The sequence below is a fragment of the Coturnix japonica genome, chromosome 1 (assembly GCF_001577835.2).
Source record: "Coturnix japonica isolate 7356 chromosome 1, Coturnix japonica 2.1, whole genome shotgun sequence".
Classification (NCBI taxonomy): domain Eukaryota; kingdom Metazoa; phylum Chordata; class Aves; order Galliformes; family Phasianidae; genus Coturnix; species Coturnix japonica.
The window spans coordinates 140,568,105-140,590,186 of NC_029516.1; the positions used below are offsets into that span (position 1 = coordinate 140,568,105).

General features: G+C 46.2%; 1 protein-coding gene across 7 annotated transcripts in view; it reads left to right on the forward strand.

Moving 5' to 3' along the window:
- The first annotated feature begins 15,931 nt into the window (after nt 1–15,931).
- DACH1 (dachshund family transcription factor 1) overlaps nt 15,932–22,082 on the forward strand; it is a 351,137-nt gene continuing 344,986 nt past the window's right edge. For all 7 annotated transcript variants that reach the window (XM_015851658.2, XM_015851656.2, XM_015851657.2 and 4 more), the window contains exon 1: nt 15,932–16,665. In XM_015851658.2, the coding sequence (XP_015707144.1) occupies nt 15,959–16,665 (707 nt within the window). In that variant the 5' untranslated portion in view covers nt 15,932–15,958. The remainder of the gene's footprint in view (nt 16,666–22,082) is intronic.

Sequence of the window (22,082 nt, forward strand, 5' to 3'; positions counted from 1 at the left end):
GAGGGTGCACTCAACCCCAGTGTCAATGTCACTGATGAGGATACTAAAGAGTATCAGTCATATCACAAGCACATACACACTTATACATTTAATTAGCAATACTGTGATAATGGTATCCAAAGTTTAATGCAATAGCTAATGTACTGTCATGGGAATGGGCTATGGAATGGGACTGGTAATCAGCTGTTTCACTATCTGCAGTGTAAAACTTCAAAGTCACTATATATACCTCAGAAACAGAGAAATCATTATGTACACTTAACGAAGAGAAATGCATTCAAACTAGCCAAACCCTAATATGTTTGTGGATATCACCATAACAAATAAAAAACGAAGACCAGATTTAATCATTAAAAGCATCTAACTTTTGTCCCAATTCATATGACTTTACGTAGCATTTATCAGCATACAGATACTGAGAAGAAAATAAAACCAAATAATTAATGAAAAGTTGGGTAAAAAATCCCAGTACAAACACTTTGCACCAACTGACCAATAGAATCAAAACAATTGCCCGTGCTCACAAAATACATTCTTGAATAATGTCACGCACCAATAGCCAATGCGCCTCCTTTCATGTAAAATTACTCAAGTGTTCAAGTTTTTCAGAATTGGGGCCAAGCAATATTATACTATACAGCAGAGCCCAAAGGCCATTGGCAGACATTCAGGAAAAGCTCCAGAGACAGTAGTATCAGATAGCTGAGTAAAATTAATAAAACTATACTATGACAGATTAAAAAAAAAAAGTTAGTTGCACAGTGTCTCTTTGCTCTCCCAGTTTGTATGATCTTAAACTGAAAAGAAAGGGTCAAACCAACTACAGTAAAAGGAAGTAATAAATATTCTATCTGTGTGCTACAGTAAGCTTAAAACTTAGTAATAATATGACAGACACCAGAAAAAAAAAATAAAGCATATACACTGAGATTTACCATAATTTTTTTTCAAGTCAAGGTTGATCATAGCTATTTAAAAATATACAGGAAAACTTGAGACATCAAGGAAGAATTTAAAATATTAGCATGCATTACAGCAACAAAAAAATAGCGCACTAAAGAATAAAACAGATAAAAAGAAAGGTGACTATTGAAGAATAAGTTATAAACAAAGGAATTGTTTGTTGGACTAGATGATCTCATAGGTCTTTTCCAGCCTTAATGGTTCTGTGATAATTTATTTAGGTATATAGACTGAAAGGCAAAAATGCTTAGCTAATAGTGGAGACAATGTTGGAAAGTAGAGTTTTGCAGCTGAGAATTTGCTCTAGCAAACTGTGTTATTGTGTTCCTTGTATCTGTTGTGGCTTCCATAGAAATAATTAGGAGACATTTATTTCAGAGCAACCTACAAACGTCTGTTCTATGTATAACAAAAAAAGTTGGATAGTAACAAGAAAAGTTTTTAAGGGCAACTACTCTGACACTATCCTCATATTTCAGGTCAGTCAGATATGTCCATGGAATTTCATTTAACACTTAACCATAGTATAATGATGTCTATGCTGAAGATCTTGCATTTAGATTTGCCTAACACCAAGCAAGAAACTGTCATAAAATTTGATCCATGAGAGAAATTCACATAGTATGACAACACCTATGTTATTATACATACTATGGAGAAGTATGAAGTACTTCTCCATCAAGTTAGGATTCTAACTTTCATTCTCTGAGTTGCATTAGCTTTGTTTGTGAGAGAAGGTAGAATGAATATTCTTGTAGGTGTAAAATCTGATTCACTGAGTAAGCAATGAGATACAAAGAGCCATCAAATGTTCACAGAGCTCCATAATCTCAATCATTCCCCAAATATTTATTTTTGTAGACAGATTTAAAAAAAAAAAAAAAAAAGATTTCCCTGAATATCAAAAAGTACTGTAATGAAATCACTTCTCTTAAATTAGACTGGGAGATTCAACAGTATTCTACAGATTGAAGTAAAAGAGATTACTGTTTATACATTAATTAAAAGGCAGCATTACTATGACAGTTATGAGGTCCAAAGCATAGTATGTCTCCCTTATACCACTATCTCCAACAGTGAGTAAATAAAGGGGAAAGGTCTGTTTAACCAAAGTCTGTGATTAGGAAAAACAGTATTTTTGGTTCTCCCTTTCCTTCAAGTGCAGTTTTGAAAGCCAGGTCTTGACATTAAGACCTAGGAAAATTTAACCTTTTCAATGACGTAGATCAGAAAAAATCTCAATAACCTTTAGCAGCCTTTAAATTTCTGAAGCTTATAGTGCTTTATTTTTCAAAAGATAGCCAAAACCCACCCACCACTTTCCAGTCATATTTAGTAATAAAGTTGACAACAGATTTACAACTGTAGATGACTAATATTCACTTTCTACACTATTGTTGAGTCTAAATTTTCATATTAATCTCTACATACATAGCAAATCAACTACGACATAGGTTGCTCTGAAATTAATGCCTCCTATTTATTCCTACAACTTCCACAACAGATACGAAGAGCACAATAGCAGTATTTGATAGAGCTAATTTTCAGCTACAAAACACTTATTTTCAACAAGAAGTGACCCACTGTTGCTGTCGCTACTGCTGAAACACATTACCCACCTCCTCATCATGCTCGCATCCACTATTTGGTCTCCATAAACATTAAGCAAGCATCAACAAATGTCAGTGGGTATAATTTTGTTCTCATGGAGAAATGCAGTTCCACACCTTTGCTTCATACACAATTCTATGTCAGTTTTGTTTGACAGACTGCCCCTCTGCTGCCATCTACAACAGCAACAGAATCTATTAGAATATTGTCAGGAAGTTTCAAACTCTATTGCACTACCACCAACATCCACCCCTGACATTGTAGGCCAACATAATAAAATAGGAGGCATTACTTTCGGAACAGGCCTCATTGATTTAGTTTCTACTTTCTGTGTTAATAAATTCACTGTTAGTGTAGAAGCATGTTTGTATATACATATATATGTAAAAATAAAAAGAGTAAGGGAATGTATCAGACAATATCAAGATAGCAAAAACTGCAGGTCCTCCTAATGCATTACAAAAGTAGGGCCTAGAAAATAATTAATAACAAGCAATGAACCACAACTAGTATTATATTCCCTGTCTTTCTCTGAGTTGGCATTAGCTGCCATTATAAATTAAGGAAATAATTCCCCAAATAATTGCAAATAGCCGCTAGAGATTTTGCACACCAGCTCAGAAGTGTCTGTGGGCTTGCTAACAAAAGCAATTTCTTAGCAAGCAATATACTAACCCTGTGGGGCTGTTAATGAATCTGCTTTGTGGTAAACTTTTTAGGAGTCCAATGCTACAGAGACGTTTTTATGTGTTTTGTTTTCTGAAGACTCTTATTCCTATTAAGTTTCGTTAACTGAAAATCATATTTTGTTTTATTCAGGAAACTCTTGCAGTTCAATTTTCACTGTGCTACACATTTAATATTGAGGCAGTTCTTTTCAGAACTGCTAATTGTTACCTGCAGTTGAGAGCATTATTTTTAGCTTCATTTTAACGCAGGTATTTTTCCTTTTGTTGCTCTGCTCTTTATATGTAATATTTAGTTTGTAGAGTTTTACCAGAAGCCAGACTGCTAAGAAAGGATTCCTTTATGCTGTTTTCTGTGCATTTAACTCCAGCTACTCATTATCGTTTACAGCCTCTCCCCTACAGAGGGCACCTTTGCCTTATTGGAACTGCTTCTACAAAACAGAGAACCGGGAGTAATCAGAAAAATAACTGAGCCTTGAAAGGAGATCAAACTTTTCACAGATGTGAGGACATTATTTGACTAGTCTTTTCAATTAACCACGTTTTGTAATACCGTTCAGCAATGAGCAATAGCAATGGTACATTCTACATTATTATAGTCTTTACAGAGAAGTGATGAAATGAACTGGAGATTTCCAGGATTTATACCAGAGGCCAATAATGAAAAGAATGACTGTAAGCTTTTGTTTGCTCGTTTGTTTTTCCACCAGTAATTATGGTGGTTTTTTTTGTCATTAAAAAAAAAAAAAAAAAAAAGAAAGAAAGAAAAAAAGTTAAATGCACACTGAAAACATTGCATGTGGGAAAACAAGTCACATAAAGAAAGTCAGCTGTTTCCCAAATAACTGTTACTATCAGACCTTCAATTAGTAACTTCTATTCAAGAGCTGTTTGAGTGAAAAACAAGAAGAGCTGGAAGATTTAATTATTTTATAGAGTAAGGTTTTTAGAACTGATTCTGAAGTTCTTCTTTGGTAAAAAATATCAACTGACTGCAAGACTAAATCCAAAAGTAATTTTCTTTCTGATTTTTTTCATATGCTATTATTTATGAAATATCATATATATCATTCATAGCATCTGCTGTTTCTGAATAAAACTTTCAATACTTTTCCATTCAATATTGTTTTTCAGCTCAATCTGTTAAACAGTCTTCCTTTACAGGCCATTTCACTAATGTGTTAAGACAGATGCAAACATCATTGATTTGTAAATGGCAAAGTGAAAATTCTGAAGAATAATCTTCCCTCTGTCATGTTATATCTGTCTGACTATTCAAAACAAGGCATGGCTATAAAAAGAAGTGAAAGACATTGCATTTATGTGAATTCCAAACAGATCAGTACTGTGTTAGTTCATCTTAACTGGGGGAAAATACAGGAAAATACAGGAAAACATGCATCTGTCACTTTGCATAAAGCTTTTTATGGTGTTTCTATCAATAAAAATTATAAATAGCCTTGTAAATTCAAAAGTAGTCAACCTGTTGCAAGAAGAATCTAACTTTCCTAGGCTGATTCCTGGGACTAATACAGGGTGTTTTGAAGAATCTAACTCAGAACCTAGCAAAGAATGTGCCCTGAGTTCCCTTGCATTTCTCTGGAAAACTCATATAGAGAATGCATTCATGTTTAGATTTTCAGCTTCAAATAGCCAACACAAAAGCACAAGAACACAAAAACCTGAATCTCTTGTCCAAGCTGCTAAATTAATTAAGCAGGACATGTATTTCTGAGTAATACAGTAACTAGAAAACTGTTTTAGGGAGTATTTTAGCAGGCTCTCCCTGTGTTACAGTTTTACCTCCATTTTCTTTACAAATTATAGGCTGACCCTGAGTTCCTCACTCATTAAGGCAATTGTATTTACTTGTTTGTTTAAGATTTCATTTTTAGAAGTTAGTAGGAATGTTTCATGTGTAACAATGGCGAAATCAAAAGCTTGTTCTCATGAAAGTGACCAGTGTTAGTATATGCTTCAGGACAGTTACTATAATATAAAACAGCTGCAGTTACACTTGCATTAGTAAAATAAACAATGCCAGGTATGTTGCCAGATCTATACTGTAAAAACACTCAAATAGTCCCAAATACACTTTGGGTATAGCATCCTAAAAACATAAATTCTTGGGTGTGGTTTGGGAAAGACGGACGCTGCATGTTCCTGAGACCCTGTCCAGCTGGCATGTGGGTGCTACCACTCTCTTCTGGGAGGACTGCCAGTATACGTGTATGCTATTTGGCTTTATTACTTAGGAATATTCCCAAGCGAGTTCAACATCCTATCATGTAGCCCCTGAACCTGTATTTACTGCAGCCAATGTATGTCACTGTACTTAAAAGCTATTGGCCCTTACTTGCAAATTGTGTGCTGAGTTCTAAACTTGTATCACTAAGAAGCAAAATACTCAAGAACACACTTTTCTTGATTTTATGTACTGTTACATGCATTATTTTCCTTGTAATTGCTTCAGCTTCATAGTAAAAGACAAAACTTGGTGCTGTTAAGAAAATGTTTTCTTTGAATATTGCTTTATGGTTGTAGATAGAACAATCAGACCATAAAGGCCAAGAAATAACACTTTCAGCAGGATATAAGTTACAAAGGAGCCCCCAGTTTCCAGTTTACCAGTGGAGAACAAAAAGTGCTGCCTCACCTCAAGTACTGTGTGCAGTTTTGGGTGCCACAGTATAAAAATAACATAAAACTATTAGAGGGCATCTAAAGAAGGGCTATGAAGATGGTGAAGGATCTAAGAAGACAGTATGTATGAGGAGCAGCTGAAGTCCCTTGGTTTGTTCAGTCCAGAGTAGAGGAAACAGGGCCTTGTGGCCTACAGCTCCTCTCAAGGAAAGGGTCAGGCACTGATCTCTGCTCTCTGATGACAGAAACAGGACCTGAGGGAATGGCATGGAGCTGCATTACAGTAGGGTCGGGTTGGGTGTTAGGGAAAGGTTCTTCATCAGAGGGTGGTAAGCATAGAACAGGTTCCCCAGGGTAGCAGTCATAGCCCAATGTCTGTTAGAGTTCAAGAAATATGAGGTCTCCCACAATGAGGTCTCCCTGAAGCCTTCTCTTCTCCAAGCTAAACAAGCCCAGTTCCTTCAAACTTTCTTCACAGGAGAGGTGCTCCAGCCCTCTGATCATCTTAGTGGCCTTTCTCTGGACCCACTCCAAGAGCTCTGTGTCTTTCCTGTGCTGGGGGCCCCAGGCAGGCTTGGACACAGCACTCCATATGAGGCCTCACAAAAGCTGAGTAGTGGGGGACAATCACCTCCCTCTCCCCACTGGCCACCTCTTTTCTAATGCAGCCAAGAACACAGTTGACATTCTGGGCTGAAGTGCACACTGCCGGCTCATGTCCAGCTTCTGGTCCACCAGGACCTCCAAGTCTTTCTCCACAGGGCTGCTCTCAAGGAGTTCTTCTCCCAGCCTGTATAAATCTTTGGGATTGCCCTGACTCAAGTGCAACACCTTGCACTTGGCCTTGCTGAACCTCATTAAGTTCACTTAAGCCCACTTCTCCAGCCTGTCCAGGTCCCTCTGGATGGCTTCTCTTCCCTTCAATGTATTGACTGCACAGCTCAGCTTGGTGTCATCTCCAAACTTGCTGAGGATGCACTCAGTGCCATCGTCTATGAGAATCTGAGAATCTACTTGGAAACTTTCTCCTAGTCGTAGTATATTGTTCCGCTGCCATAAAAGTTCCAAAGAAAAAACTTCACCACTGCAAACTTCATATTGATTCCCACTGGGGAATCAATGTGGGAAATCTGGGTTACTTCTTTTGTCCTGTGGGAAAGATGGAAGTCTGTGAAAACAAGTTTTGCACTGTGTAAGCAACCTGCCTAACTGGTTATTGGCCATAAACCAGAATGCAAATACAGATGCAGAAGAAAATGTCTCCCTTCAAATCATCTTGTCTGAAGCCCTATTGAAGGTATTTGCACCTTCAATACATGTGAATGTAGTGGACCAAAGGAAAAGCAAGTTGAGATTAGGCAGGCATTCTCCCTTCAGCAAGATAGAGATTTTTGGACTGCTATCTATATGATATCTTTACGTCCAACAAAGGAAGGAAGCCTGCATAGTATCAAAATTAGCTAAGGCATTGAAGTGCATCTATTAAGTCAATGTGACAATGAATAGCATGAGCATGAGACAGTTTCTCTGTTCCTCCTCATATATGAAAACACACTACTCTTTTACTGCCTAAGAGTGATCATCAGAATGAAGGAGAAGGAGAAGGAGAAGGAGAAGGAGAAGGAGAAGGAGAAGGAGAAGGAGAAGGAGAAGGAGAAGGAGAAGGAGAAGGAGAAGGAGGAAGCAGGAGAGGAAAAGAGAGAGGAAGAGGGAGAGGGGAAGGGAAAGAGAGAGGGAGAGGGAGAGGGAGAGGGAGAGGAAGAGAAAGAGGAAGAGGAAGAGGAAGAGGAAGAGGAGTGACTGTCACATAAAGAGAAGAGATGCAGGTTAATCCTCAACCAACTTTCATCTTCCACCAGATGATCTTGTACATTGAGCCCAAGTTACTCCAGAACGTATCTAGAGTTTTCCTTATTGGCTAACCAAGGCCTTAGTATCTCAAGCAGCTCGTAGAACTTGAACCAAAAACTTTCAAAGACAGGATATGAACATGATACCTACTTGTGACCCTTTATGTGATACAACTCAAAGCTGCAAATTGTCTTTTGCAGCATTGGGAATGCTGTATGGGAAATTATATTACTCTGGGCACTATTGTTAGTGCTTGGCTCTGACTGGGAGCACCATTTAGTATCCCAACCCACAACAAACAAGCAAATAATCAAGACATTCATCATCACTATGAAAACATGCCTTGAACTTATCTACCTGGTGTATTCTATCCAGCCAAGGAAGGCTGTGTGTCACCTTCCTTGTAAAATCCATCCTCAACTCCAAAGCAAAGAGAACAGATGGCTTATAAAACAAAACAAAACAAAACATGTAAATGCTGTTCATTAACAATCTCTGAACAGTATGTGTGAATAAAAAAATGATAGATAGACAGATAGACAGACAGACAGACTGGATATTAGAAAAATAAATCCTTGTCAGAAAGAGTGCTGAGGTATTGGAACAAGCTGCCCAAGGAAGCAGTGAAGTTACCATCCCTGGAGATGCTCAGGAAATTTGTAGATGTGGCACTGAGGGACATGGTTTAGTTAGTGGGCATGGTGACAATGGGTTGATGACCTTAGCGGTCTTTTTCAACATTGATTCTGCAGTTCTAGATAGGCAGATATACAGATAGGCAGATATATAGATAGACAGATAAACATCACCTCAGAAGAAAAGAAAAAGACAAGGCCTAACTGCAGTATCTTGCAGAGTTCCCCTAGTTTGACATGTCAGATGACAAAGCAAACCTCAGAAAAGCACACAGCAATAGTTGTGCCTCCAATCAGTTCTTTACCACTGGGCAGCCTCCAGCTGCTCTCACAATGCCAGACAGGATGAAGCTCTTGCTCAGGGGGTTGGTGAGGGTGGAAGAGACAAGGGATGGAAAAACAAACAAACAAACTATAAGTAACTTTTTTTCTTCTTCCATTTTTGCTTTTTCTAAGCTTAGACCCAGCAAATGAAGGAGCAACTCCTAGTTAGTGAAGGATGAGCTTAAGCCGATTTCCGCCCGTGCCACGCTCCGCAGCGCCCTCCTAGTGCTGCCCCGCGGACTCTCCGCAGGGAGCGCAGCACAGCGCGGCTCCGGCTGCACGGGCGCTAGTGGGCGCTGCGCGTCTGGTTAAGTTCCTCTGAGCAGCGCTATCCCACGTTGCATCCAGCCGCAGGGAAGGGACGGGGACAACAACTGCTGCTTCAGCGCGACAGACTTCGTCTGCGTGTACGGCCTCCTTCTATGTCTCTTTGCTTTACCGCAGCTAAGCTGAATTAGATCACTGAACACACAGAAACGAGGCAGGCAAAGTACTTCTTTTTGAAATTTATTATTATTATTATTGTTAAATTCAGGACCTCGCATAGCACCACCCCGCGTTACCCCTCAGGTGTAGCTTCCGTCATGCAACACAAAACATCCGCAGAGCCCACGAGAACAGCAGCTGAAAGCTGTCCAAAGAGCGGTGCGTGCCAGGTTACCTCTGAGCTCCTTTAGGCAGGTTGGCAGCACGCATACTTCTGTTTTGTCCAAACTGGGCTGGGAGGAGGGGACACCCTTGGCACTTATATATATATTTATATATATAAATATATACATATATATAATATATATATACTAATATATATAATACTATTTGTTCTTCTGGTGTCATTTAACAAAGATTCTGTAGTAGTGTTGCAAGACATGCAAAAAATTAGTATAATAATAACTACAACAATAATAACAATAAATATTAAAAGAACTATGAAACGAAGAAAAGACACCAACACCTCGGAGCAGAACCCGAGTCCACTTAGCAACTTCCAGACTTTGTTCCCCCGCTTTGTTGTCGGCACACAGAAGACGGAAATGGGAGATAACGCTGCCATGCAAATGAAGCCAACAGCCGCCCGCTCCTGCTTTGGGTCCTGCGCGATGCACGCTTTGCCCCAGAGCAGCTTTTCCCCTCCCCGTGCAACGCGCATTGTCCTCTGACAGCTGATTCTTATCGTTCCGGTGGGGGTATTGTGTTTCAGCTCGTGGCGCTGGAAAACACTGCAACTTTCTTTGAAGTTAAATGGCTTCATTTTGTTTCCATGTCTGAATAACTCTGCCCGGGAACTGGAGTGACCCAAAGGCGCTCATTCACTGCAACCTGCTCCGAAGGGAGGGAGGGAAGGATGGAGGAAGGGGGGGCGGCTCCCTACCAGCCCCGGTGGCATCGTAATTAAATTTTAGTTTATCCCACCGAGGCATGCAAAATATCGAGCAAAATACAAGTTTAAGTAATTTGTTTGTATTCTTATCTGCAGGAGTTGGAAATTAACAGCCCCGCTAGTTTACTGTTAAGCCTGGAGAGCGAGAGATTGCTTCGCAAACATTGCAGTTATTATGGCTGCAGTTGGTACTCTTTGTATAAATTATTGATCAGCCATCTTATTTTTCTTTCTGCTTAATGGATATTATAGCGCGGCCGTTTACACGCCGTGGTTAAGGTTGTGTCAGCACTTCCATTTGTAGCATCCACCTCTTACCTCATACCCGGAGTTCTCTCTAACCCCCCCGCTCCGGGCTGAAACTTTTCCAGCAGGGGCTCCGACTCCGAAAGGTCCCTCTTTCCCCCGCCCCATCTAAGAACAATTACAAAGTTTGGCTTTAAGCGACTCGAGGAGGACAACCTGAGCTCGCAGGCTGTCAGCCCATATCTAAAAAAGAGCCTGGTGTGGATTTATTACTCTTACTATTAAAGGCAGCAATCAGCACCCGGCCGCTGCCGGGGGCACTGAGCCCCGCCGCCCCCCCCGGCTCTGAACGCCCGCGGGCGGCAGGACCGAGCCGCGCGGCCGGGCGGGAGCACAGGGAGCGGGGGTTGAATCGGGGCACCGTGGAGACCGGGAGCGCTGATGGTGGGTCAGCCTGGTTCGGGAGCGCTCATGTCGGGCCGCTTCGCTTCGGTCAGCCTGGGTCGGGAACTGGGGATGGAGCGAAGGAGTGAACTAATTCTGAGAGAACATTCATGGGAAAGGGCATCTCAGATGCCATCACCACTCACAATTTAATGGCAGGGCTTTGCACTTCAGAATACCTGCTCCGAGAGACTTTTCCTACCTGTTGGTAGGGGAATTAAGGCTGCGGACCTCTGAGAGCATCACTCGAGTTACGCTCTCATCACATCTCCATCTGTCCCAGCCCTGATTCGATTCACGCAAGGAAGTCGGGTATAATTTCCCTGCCGCCACCGCAGCTCTCTCCATTGGCTGTCAGTCGGATGGGAACGCGGCAGGCAGTGCCGCTCACCTGCTCCATCGCTACGGCCATACGGCGCGGGGGGAGCCGAGCTCTGCGCCGTGGGGCTCCGGGATCGCGCCGCGAGCGCACGGCTCCGCTCAGCGCCGGGTTTTTTAGTTGCTGACTTTGAAATTTATTCTCTGAAGTCACAAGCGCGATTTAGGGAGAAAACAGTAATTTGTAAATAAGCGATGAGCTTAATTGGCGCTGAGCGTTCGCAATTTGCATATATATATATATACGCGTGTGCGCGTGTGGCGGGTGCGGGAGAAGGATGTGAAGGTTCCCGAGCCTCGGTCATCGCCTCTTGGCCGGAGCATCACTGCATCCCCGGAGGTAGCGCTCAGATCTGATGAGGATGAAGGGGGAGCATCGAGGGGCGCTCCCTGGGGCCGGACCCTTCTGCTCGGCAGTGAATGTCCCCGCGGAGCAGTGCCGGCGCGAACTGCCGGGCGCGGAGCCCCGCCGGTAACGCGCTGGGACGCGCAGCCGCCGCTTCCCACTGCCTCGCTGAGATCCACACGTTCAGCAATTAGCCCAGGTAGCAACGTGCTGCCAGCGCTGTAACTTCTGGAAGTTGTTTTTAAAGGTTCCTGAAGTTTCTTCTCTTCCATTCTTCCTTTTAGTATTATTATTTGTTACTAATGCCCTATCCATAAATGCAACGTGCAGTAAGCACAGTGTATAAGCAGCTCTGCCATGCATTCTGGACTTTTGCTGATATATGGTGAGCTGTTCAGAAGTGCACGGTATTGTTGGAGCTGTTTGTGCCGGGCGTGCTAATGCACTGTTTGATGGAGTGAATTAGCAGTCATAACAATCTGGCAGTCTGGCCATAGGAGTGTGCTCCAATTGATTTGTGTTATGGCTGGACTGGAAAATCTCGTGTTAGTTGTTTTTTGCCCTGGGGCATTGTTTGTACCAAACTCCACTTTTCATTTAATTTTCCAATAGATTTTGAAAGACCAAAAGGTTTGCGATCAACGTTTGCTGCACTTTATTATTATTCAGTTATTAAAAATACCCTACGAGTAATTTCAGGTTCCCCCAAACCTCGCTTTCAATTAGAGTAAACACAATTAGCGTGACGTCGTGCTCAGAATGGCAAATCTCCCTCTGTATCTGCTAAGCGTGTTATCTGCTCGTCCTGTCACCGAAAGGAATCCAGTTTGTATTTGTGTTGGACGATGTCTGTGCTAATTTGACTACAATGAAACAATTAGAAAAACAGCACTGCAGTCCCCAGTTTCTTACTGCTGGTGTAACACTGCACACCGACCTCGACTGCATTCAGCGGTTTGCAGTGTTCAGCAAATAAATACCCCAGTGGAAAGGCAAAGAGTGACCCGGTCCCAGGCTCCCAGTGTTTCCCTGTGTAATGCAGAGGGGAATATATGAGGTTCCTCCCTCATTCTCAGCCTTCTTCGAAATAAGAGAGCTCCTGGAAGTAGGATGCTGCCTGCAAACCCAGGGAGTGACAGCTGAACAGAACTTACCTTCTCCTCGCAGTGCCTGCTCCTGTCTGAGCCTCCTGCTCAGCAGTCGCTTGCCAGAGTTGTAATGCAGCACGATTAAACCTAAAGCGTGACTCTATTGATCATGCAGAAAGCTTTGTGAAATGGTGGAGAGTTTCTTCTCTTCGGAAACTGGGAAACAAAACAGGTCACTGAAAAGCATAAGACAAGGCACAAGAGATAAATGCATTTATTTATTTTTTCTTGAGGAACGAAGTTGAAAGAAATGCAGGAAGAAATATTGCACATGAAGTTAATGTGATGATGCACAATTCATCCCCACCATGTGCCTGTCCTCTGTGCATCCCCCCCATCCATTCCTTCACATTCACTCGGCACGCACGTACCTCTCTTCTCCTTTTTCCTTTTTTTTCCATGAATGAATTAAAATCTTTAATTATCAATAATAACAGGAGAAAGAGGAGGTACCGGTGTGTGCTGCCCGACCTCCTGTCAGTCAGGTACTCAGATTCCTTGAAACGCAACAACTACAATGCATTTTCTAATTTCATCTCACCCTTTACAGCTGCCCTCAAAATTGTAATTTAATACAATAGTGAACCCTGCATCAGCCTTTTTTTTCTTTTTTTTTTTTTTTGAGCAATAAATTACAATCATTGTCAATACATCTTACTGCTTTAACATACATTTTATTATACTGAAATTGTCAAAAGAAAAAAAAAAGAGACAGAGAAGCAGTGCGAATCCCTGCCCTCAACAGTGCTACGCACAGAGCAGAAACACAGCTTCAAACAATATTCCAGGAAAGAAATTAAAGACTTCTTAATTAGTGCAGCAATTAAGCTTTCTTGGTCGCATTTTAATCAGCCCAGGCCCTATCAAAGGACAAACAGAACGATTTGCAGGTCTTTGAATTTTAAACAGTCTTATTGATTTCAGCACCGTAAGTCTTCGCATGACACAGGGAGAATTTTCAAATATCAGTTACAGTCACCGGAGTTTTGCTGATACCGACTCAGGGCAACAAAGAAAACACCCAACAATATCACTGCAGGAAGGGGCAGCAAGGAGAGGAAACGCAACCTAGAGAAAGTTCCCAACCAGCCGTCTCGGGGTGTGTTGGTGTGTCTGCGTGTTAGAACAAACCCAGCTGTTTGGGAACACTTACCGAGCTGGAAGTTTCCAGGAGCTTCAAGCCCTCCCATAAATCTCCTTATTTCTGGGTTTCTAATCCTATCGTTCCATTTAAAAGAGGAAGGTTAACTCAAAGCTGTGGTGATAAACCCTTCCAAACTTATGTCTTCTCTATAATGAACCACAATGAAGGTACATCCGTGAGGGCACGCAACAAGAAGACAAGAAGGTCCTGTGTGCAGCACCATGCAGGAAGGCAGGCCATGCACAGCACTATAGGTTTTCTCATTATGGGCTCAGTTGCTCTCAAGGTGTCAATATCCTGCTCCTGACTGTCTTGGTTCTCAAGGAGCAAACTTGGTCTTCACAAGAGAAGGTGAGCTGGAAAGGGGTACTGAGGCAAAGAAAGCACAGATAGAGCTGTTCTGCTACAACTGAACATGGTGTGTTTTACATTTCTTGGTGTATTCCAGTTTTTATATCAACTTTAGATGCTGCCTCTGGGACTGAGGTCGCGTGAGCTTTTCCAGGAGAACAGGCTGGGAACCGTGTTCTGGAGGATGTTCTGCACCACTGTGGGTGAACAAGATCTCAAAACGAAAACCGCAGTGTGTTTCCTTAGTTGTATTTGCCAGTTTAAAAGACTTTGGTGTAGGATATCTGAAATCGTACAGTTGGATGAACCCTTCCTGGTACCAAACCACAAATGCCCTTCCATTACAGCTGCAGCACAATGAGCAGGAGATCATATGAGAATCGCATGGAAATTCCCTGCTCGGAATTACTACAGTAAGATTATCCACTCAGAAGATGTGTCATCCTGTGAGTCATATCGCACATAATAACACACTTAGAGAAGCTACAGCAGCTATGGGCACATACATGCATCACAATTAAGCACATAACTTGTACTTCTGAAACTGGAAGCCTCATACATGCGCTAACCCAACTTCTGCACGCGCCCAACGGCACCAAGGACCATTTCCTCACCCCTTCGAACCGTAAAGCGCCCTCAAGAGGAGCAGCACAAAGCCAGCGACCCACAGGACCGACCCAAACACCCCACGGTGCCTCACAGCTCCATCCCGAGCTGCGGGTCCGGCCCTCAGAGCCGCACAAACCCCACTCGCATCCCGCGGGCCGCACCACTGCGCATGTGTGCCCGGCGCCGCGCGTTGTACCTGGCGGCCCCGCCACCTGTGGCGCGACGCCCGCCCTCCGGAGCGACTCCGGGCGCCCGCCCCGTACACAAAGCGGCCCGGCGCTGCCCTGCGCCCGCCCCGCCGGGAGGGGGCGCTCCGCTCCCGGGGGAACAACGACGGCTACAAGGCCGAGCCCGCCGCAGCGCTGCTCCCGCCCGCCGCCCCGAGCGCGGCGTGTTGTGGGGAGCGGAGCCACTCGCGCTTCTCCGCAGATCGCTGACAAGCGGCTGCCGACACGGGCTGGGGAAATTACATCCCGTCTGCGGCGGGGTGAAACCTGAAACATGTCATCTAACGGTTCCGAAGGGCGGCGAGGAGGGGGGGGGAGGGAGAGGGGGATGGAGAGACACTGCTCCCCGCGCCCCCGCTCCGGGCTCCTGGTTGGGTAATTCGGGTTAATGCCGCGAGCGAGCCCTGCGCCGCTTCAAAGGGTATTTCAAGTTGCCGGAGCTCCGCCCCCCGCGCCGTGTGACAACAACAACTCGTCCGGAGCGGGCGGCAGCGGCGGCGGCACTTCCCGGCTCCTTTTCTCTCTGTCATTCCCCTCTCAATCTTTGATCAATGTACTCGCCGGAGAGAGCCCGGGTCCTCCACACCTCCTCCTCCTTCTCCCGGTCGCCCTCGCCGCGGTGCTAGCGCGGGGCCGCAGGCAGGAGCTGCCCTCCCCCTCCCCTCGCCCCGGCCCCGCCGCCCGGAGCGGACTTCTCTCCTCCTCCTCCTCCTCCTCCTCCTCCTCCGGCCCCGCTCGCGGGACACTTTGTGCGTTCGGCGCTCACTCCGTCCCTGCTCTGCTCTCCCGCTGCCGCAGCACCTGAGCGGGGCTGTCCCCCTTCTCTTCCCCCTCCTCCTCCCTTCTCCTCTCTCTCTTTTTTTTTTTTTCCCCTAGTAGATATATATATATATATTTTAATTTTCCCCCTTCTCCTGCGCGCGTGTGTGGGAACTTTCCCCCTCCCTGCCCCCCCCGCCGTATATGTGACCATGGCCGTTCCGGCTGCGCTGATCCCTCCGGCCCCGCTGGTCCCCCCTCAGCCTCCGGTCTCAACTTCTGCCGCCTGCACCACCACCACCACCACCTCCTCGGCGGCCGCCACCTCCTCTCCGGCTCCGGCCATCGCTCCCCCGCCGCCCGCCTCGGGGACAAACCTATTCCGCCCGGAGCCCATCGCAGCGCCGGCGGCGGCGGCGGCCACAGTCACCTCCACCGCCACCACTACCACCACCGGAGGCAGCGGCGGAGGCGGCGGCAGCGGCGGCGGCGGCAGCCCCAGCCTGGGCAGCGGCACCGGCGGCGGCACCTCCGGCACCTCCACGCCCAACGCCGGCGCGGCCGGCAGCCTGCCCGGCAAGCCCGTGTACTCGACCCCGTCCCCGGTGGAGAACACCCCCCAGAATAACGAGTGCAAGATGGTGGATCTGAGGGGGGCCAAAGTGGCCTCCTTCACCGTGGAGGGCTGCGAGCTCATCTGCCTGCCCCAGGCGTTCGACCTCTTCCTGAAGCACTTGGTGGGGGGCTTGCACACGGTCTACACCAAGCTGAAGCGCCTGGAGATCACGCCCGTGGTCTGCAACGTGGAGCAGGTCCGCATCCTGCGGGGGCTCGGGGCCATCCAGCCCGGCGTCAACCGCTGCAAACTCATCTCCCGGAAGGATTTCGAGACCCTCTACAACGACTGCACCAACGCCAGGTACCGCCGCGAGCCGCGCGTCGCCCCCCCCGCCCCCGTCCCACCCCCGCGCGGTGCGGCGCCGCTCCCCGCTGCCGGCCAGGGGCTTGAGGGGGTGGGGGCGGCTCTGCCCCCTGCCCTACGCGCCGCGCAGCTCGCCCCTGCTCCGTGCCCCCCCCACTCCTCCACCCCGGCCGAGGTGTGGCCCCAAGTGCCGCTGGGGTGCAGCTTTAACCTTTGTGGAGAAGCGGCCGGATGGGGAAGCTTGGGGGTGTGGGGGGGGTACGTGCCCGTGGGGTGAGGCGCTGCTCGGAGGCCGCTGGGCCGCCGAGCGCTGTCACACACTTTTGTGCGGCCGCCACATGGCGGGCGGGGAGGAGCGGGCTCCGCTCGGGGCAGGGGGCGAGGGGCCGAGCAGGTGCGAGCGGGTTGGCGGGGCTGCGGCGCGGGGCCGACGCAGGGGGTGGGGGAAGAATGGGGGGGGGACGACGGGGACGCGCGCAGGGGGCGCGCACGGAGGCGCGCTCCCGGCCCCCCTTACCCTGGGGTCGGGCGGAGGGAAGGGGGCGGGGGGGGGAAGCCCCAAAGTTGGCAGCGAGCGGGGAGAAGCAGAAGGAGCTGGCGAAAGAGGAAATTCCTGCCGCGGCTGCAGCCCGCTCGGGGAGAAAGCGTGAGGCTGTTACCTCCGCGTCTGTAGGATACGGGAGGGGGGGTCCGTAAGGGTCACACCGCCGCCGTGACCCCTCTGGCTGGGGAGGGGCACCGGCAGGGTCTCGCTGCCGTTCTCAGCGCTGAGCACGGTGGCTCCTCGTTGTCACATCTCGGGGTGCAGCAGGAGGTGGCACGTGGAGAATTAACCCCGTGCGGTTTCGTGTTAGTGGCGGGGCGACTTGCCCTGCTTCCCCGCACGGACCCGGCCGGGTATGGCACCGAGGGATGGGTGGGTGGATGGATGGAGATCCTCAGTGCTCGGGGCAGCGCGGCCCGGTGAACTCCCAGTACTGACAGAAGCCCCAACTTTGGAAACTGCGTTGTTGCAGCGCACGTCGATAGGTGTTTCTGTTGTCAGAGCTCTGCAAGAGTTCAACATTTGCTCCTTAAACTGGTGGAAGTTTCATTTTGTCACGCTCGCATTGTGCTATGCATAACTTCGACACGTGGGAGTACAAAAGGGAGAAACTTTTCTTTGGGGGCTGGGTGGGTGTAGGTCCCCGTTCCCGGCAGGGCATAGGGCTGGCATGGCAGCAGGGCACGGCCGTGGCACCAACGCTGTGCCGGCCGCCTTCTAGCAGTGCAGGTCCGTGCTGCGCTGCCATCCAGCACTGTGGGAATTACAGGCGTGGGTTCAGGAGTGGATGGGATTTGACCCTTAAAAAGCATAATTGTAGTAGACATATTTATACATCCATTAAGCAAATAACTTAATGGAAAGGATTTGCGATGGGTATGCAAAATACGTTATTGTGGTATAGAAAGATAAAGGAAAGTGGGTCAGTGAGTTTGGGTCAGAACGGATGATACCATTGGAACATCAAACTCTATTTACTTCCTGGGTTTCCCCTCCGATACGTTTCATTCTGGCTCTTCGTCCCTTACAAACTAATTATTTGTAATTATTTCTGGCTGTACAGCGCTTACGTGGGGCATTGTGATCCATTCGGTGCAGTGATTGCAGTGACCTTCTCTGGGCTCTGCTCTGTCTGCCTGTGTCTGGGCAGACGCTGCTGCGGAGATGGAGCTGTAAGAGCCAGCTCCAAACCAGCGGCTCAATTGATACAGTCCTCAGATGGAGAAATTGTGATCCAGCATCTTATCACTGTTGTATTTCTCTCATAATCAGCTGATGCACTCAAATACACTAATCCCCTTTTTGGAAAGCTTCATCAAGGTTAATAGGTTGTTTAATCAAAAAAGGCATCCAAATAAAGCTATTGCTTTGCTGTTCTTTAAATGGATGGAGTCGTTAGTTGCCAGTCGCCGTGGAAATCATTTCTAATAACTTATTTCAGGATAGCAAAGTTTTAGATGTGTTTCACCAAAATGATACATTTTAACTGCAATATTGCTATTATAAAAAAAAAAAAAGAAAAAAAGAAATAAAAATCGATAAACCAAAAATCAATGAAACACCAAGGGATTTTCTATTGAATGCTTTATATGGAGTTCTGTAAAGTGAATTGGTTTCTGTGTTTATTTGTGATACTACTAATAATAACATGATACTAAAGGACCTTTTTCTAAATTAGGCTCTGTATCAGTTCTCTGGAAAAACAGCCTTCCGCTATGGAGGATGACTTTTCTTTTCTGGTCCTACTGACCTTTGCTTTTATTTTCCCCATAAAAAGCATCAGTTGCCAAACAGAAATCCAGGAAATAGCAAACTGTGCGTTTAGCCTGCATTATGATTAAACGGTTTGACATTAATGGGATGCTAGAAAGCCATATGCCAAACAAATAGGAGAAGCGTGAAGGCAAAACACAAGAAATACTTAAAGCTATTGGATGCCAATCGCATCAGGTTTCCTGGATTTGTCCGTGGAGCAGAGCAGCGCTCTGTGCACTGGATGTCACCTGCGTGGGATTAATGACCTGGAAGCTATTGATCCCAGATTGTTCTGGTCTCTTGTGTCTCCAGCACTTGCCGTGGAATTTTGACATGCTGGTCCCTTCCTGGAATTTCCCATAGACTTAGATTGGCTTTGGATCGTGCCCATGGCAGGCTGAGAGCGTGCCTTCCTCTGACCTCCCTCCCGTGGCCAGGACTTGTTAATCTCTGCTGACATTTTGGGATGATTTGAAGGAGTTCATTGACATTCATACTTAAAGCAGAGAGTTATTTGTGCTGTTTGGGAGTTGTTTACAAATTTTGGGAAACAACCTCATTGATTTGGAGTTCAGAGGGGGAAGGTTCTCAACATGAAGCAGTTCTCCCCAAAGCCCATCTTGCAGTCTCTTTGCTGTAGCTTCTGCTGCTCTCAGCGATGTGGACCTAGTGTGTGCGTGTTTGCTGTGCTCTCGCATCCTTTTCCTCCTGTTGGTATTAATTAAGGGAGCATCTCACCTGGATAGGTTAGTGCAGATCACAGGTAGTTTAAATGAACCTGTCAGCAGTGCAGCTGCAAATAATTCCAAATATACAGTACGTGGGTACACAGTGGGATGACCTCCCTTCTTGCTGCCGATTACTAAAATACAACATAATCTGCAGAAATACGGTGGGTTTTATGAGCAAAGGAGACTTCTGGAATGCCAGGGGATAAATTGTGGTACCTATAAAGGAGTGAAAGGTGTGGAGGTAGCTTATGCACGTTCAGAATAACCAGCAGGGCTCCAGCCACATGCGAGAACAGAACTTCAGTGCCCATCTCACAGCATTCATTTATTGGTTAATACTGTAGAGGAGAAGCTGCGATCTTTGGAGCACAATGGCTACAACAGAGCAGCCCGTTTATCCCCTTAGTCTGATGCTCTGGCCGTGGCAGCAGCCCAGCATCCAACACCTGGGGAAGGAGGGAGCGCTGAGCCACACAGCGCTGCCTGATGGGTGCAGTGAGGGCACTGCTGGGCATGGGCACATCTCCTGGGTTTTTATTTTCCTGAAGTATTCATTCAATTTTATCAACTCCTCCTTTATAGCTATGAGAATTCGTCAGGATTATTTTATTTTTATTTTTTTAAGATTGTAGCTAATATAAAAGCATACATCCTGTTGTCGATTCTGCTTCAGCTTCACTGAAGAGAGCGGTCCGTATGAAAGCAGAGCGATGTACACTTGCAATGCAAACTTCTTTATCTCCACAAACTCCAAGTTCCCACGTAGGCCTGCACTCCCTTTTCCGGACTGCCGGCACACAAGCAGAGCTTTCCCTCCGGCCTCATCGCTGTTTTCCCCGCAGCACCCAGCACCGGGGTCGTGCCCGTGCCGCTCCGGGCCGGTGCTCACCCCCTGGTGCCGTACCGTGCCGTACCGTGCCGTGTCGGCGGGGCGCGCTCCCGCGGAAGCTGCCCCCTGTTGGCCGCTGCGCGCTCCCGGCGCTTCCCACAGCAGCTCCAGGCTCGGAGCGTTCTCATCTGCTCCCTGTGCTTTCGACTTTACGGTCGGAGTGTATTCCGAACGTTGGTCGGGGATGATGATTTCTGTTTGACTGCCACTGAAGGGTTCTCCTTTCCTGTTCCCGGATCGTTCCAGAGGGCTGGTTTTGCCCATCGCTGTGTTTCATCATCTGAAGTGAATCCCACGTGAAACACAGAATTCTCATATGCTGTGTTAAATGTGAATATCATTCTTGAGAACTACGATCTGTTAAATAGCTGCTGCCGTCTGTGCCACCTCATCCCCCGGGCTGTCCCGCATCGGGGCAGAGGAGCGGTGCAGTTGGGCTTCATGCAGAGATGCATCCCTGGTGCAGGAGGGCTCAGCGGGGCTCAGGAACTGCCGAGCTCCATCAGAACCGTGTGAGCAGAGGGTCCGGAACTACGGCAGCCTCTGCCTGCTTTTAAGCAACAGAACTACATTCTACATTGAGATCCTCTTTGTTCCTTTATAAGTTAAATATGTTTTCTTTTAAAACTAACATTTTTGAGCATCTGCTCTGCATTAGGAGCTAATTCCATCCATTGTTTCCAAATAGTTATTAACCTTTTGCAAATTATGTACTGCAGAGCAATTTTTTTCAATAATCTTTATGTGTGTGTTCTGTAGCAGCGCTGTAATGTGGATGGACATCATAGGCATTGACAGCAAATTTTTAGTTGCCGAAAGATGCTTCTAACTGATGGAGCTGAAGATTCATCTGCAAAAGCTATTATGATCCACAGAGTTAATTCATATATATATAATTTCTTCAGTGTGCATTAAGGAAGATTTTTTTTTTTTTTGTCCATCATCATTTAAATTATTTACAAAAATCCTGAAGCATAAACCAAAATATTTATTTTTACAATCCAAATGTATCTGTGACTTGAAGTGACAAAATGTGCTGTGCTTCCTGAAGTTACTTTGTTGCTCTCTCCCTGCATTCTGCTTGTGTCTCTGATATGAGGCTCAGTTTGGGGCATAACCACTGCTGATGATCCATTTCTTAAGCAGTGCAGAGTACTGAAGTGCTATCTGTTGTGTATGGGGCTTTGCCATTAACTGTGAATTCTCTGATTCTGTGTTTTCAAACATTAGATATTTTATTATTATTATTATTTTAATGATAGTAAGGAAAAGACAGTTTTATGTTTCCATAGTTTAAGCTATCAAGGAACTGCATGGGAAGAAGGATCAGTTCTGAGCATGCAATTAAGTCCCTATTTCAGTTTCTTTACTCTGAACCACTGATAGCAATGAGCTGCATCAAGGAAGGATAACCTGTAAATGCTGTGCACTAACATTGCCCTGTGGAGCTGCATTGGTCTCTTTCAGAGATGGGGTATTGGGTGATGAGGGCCCT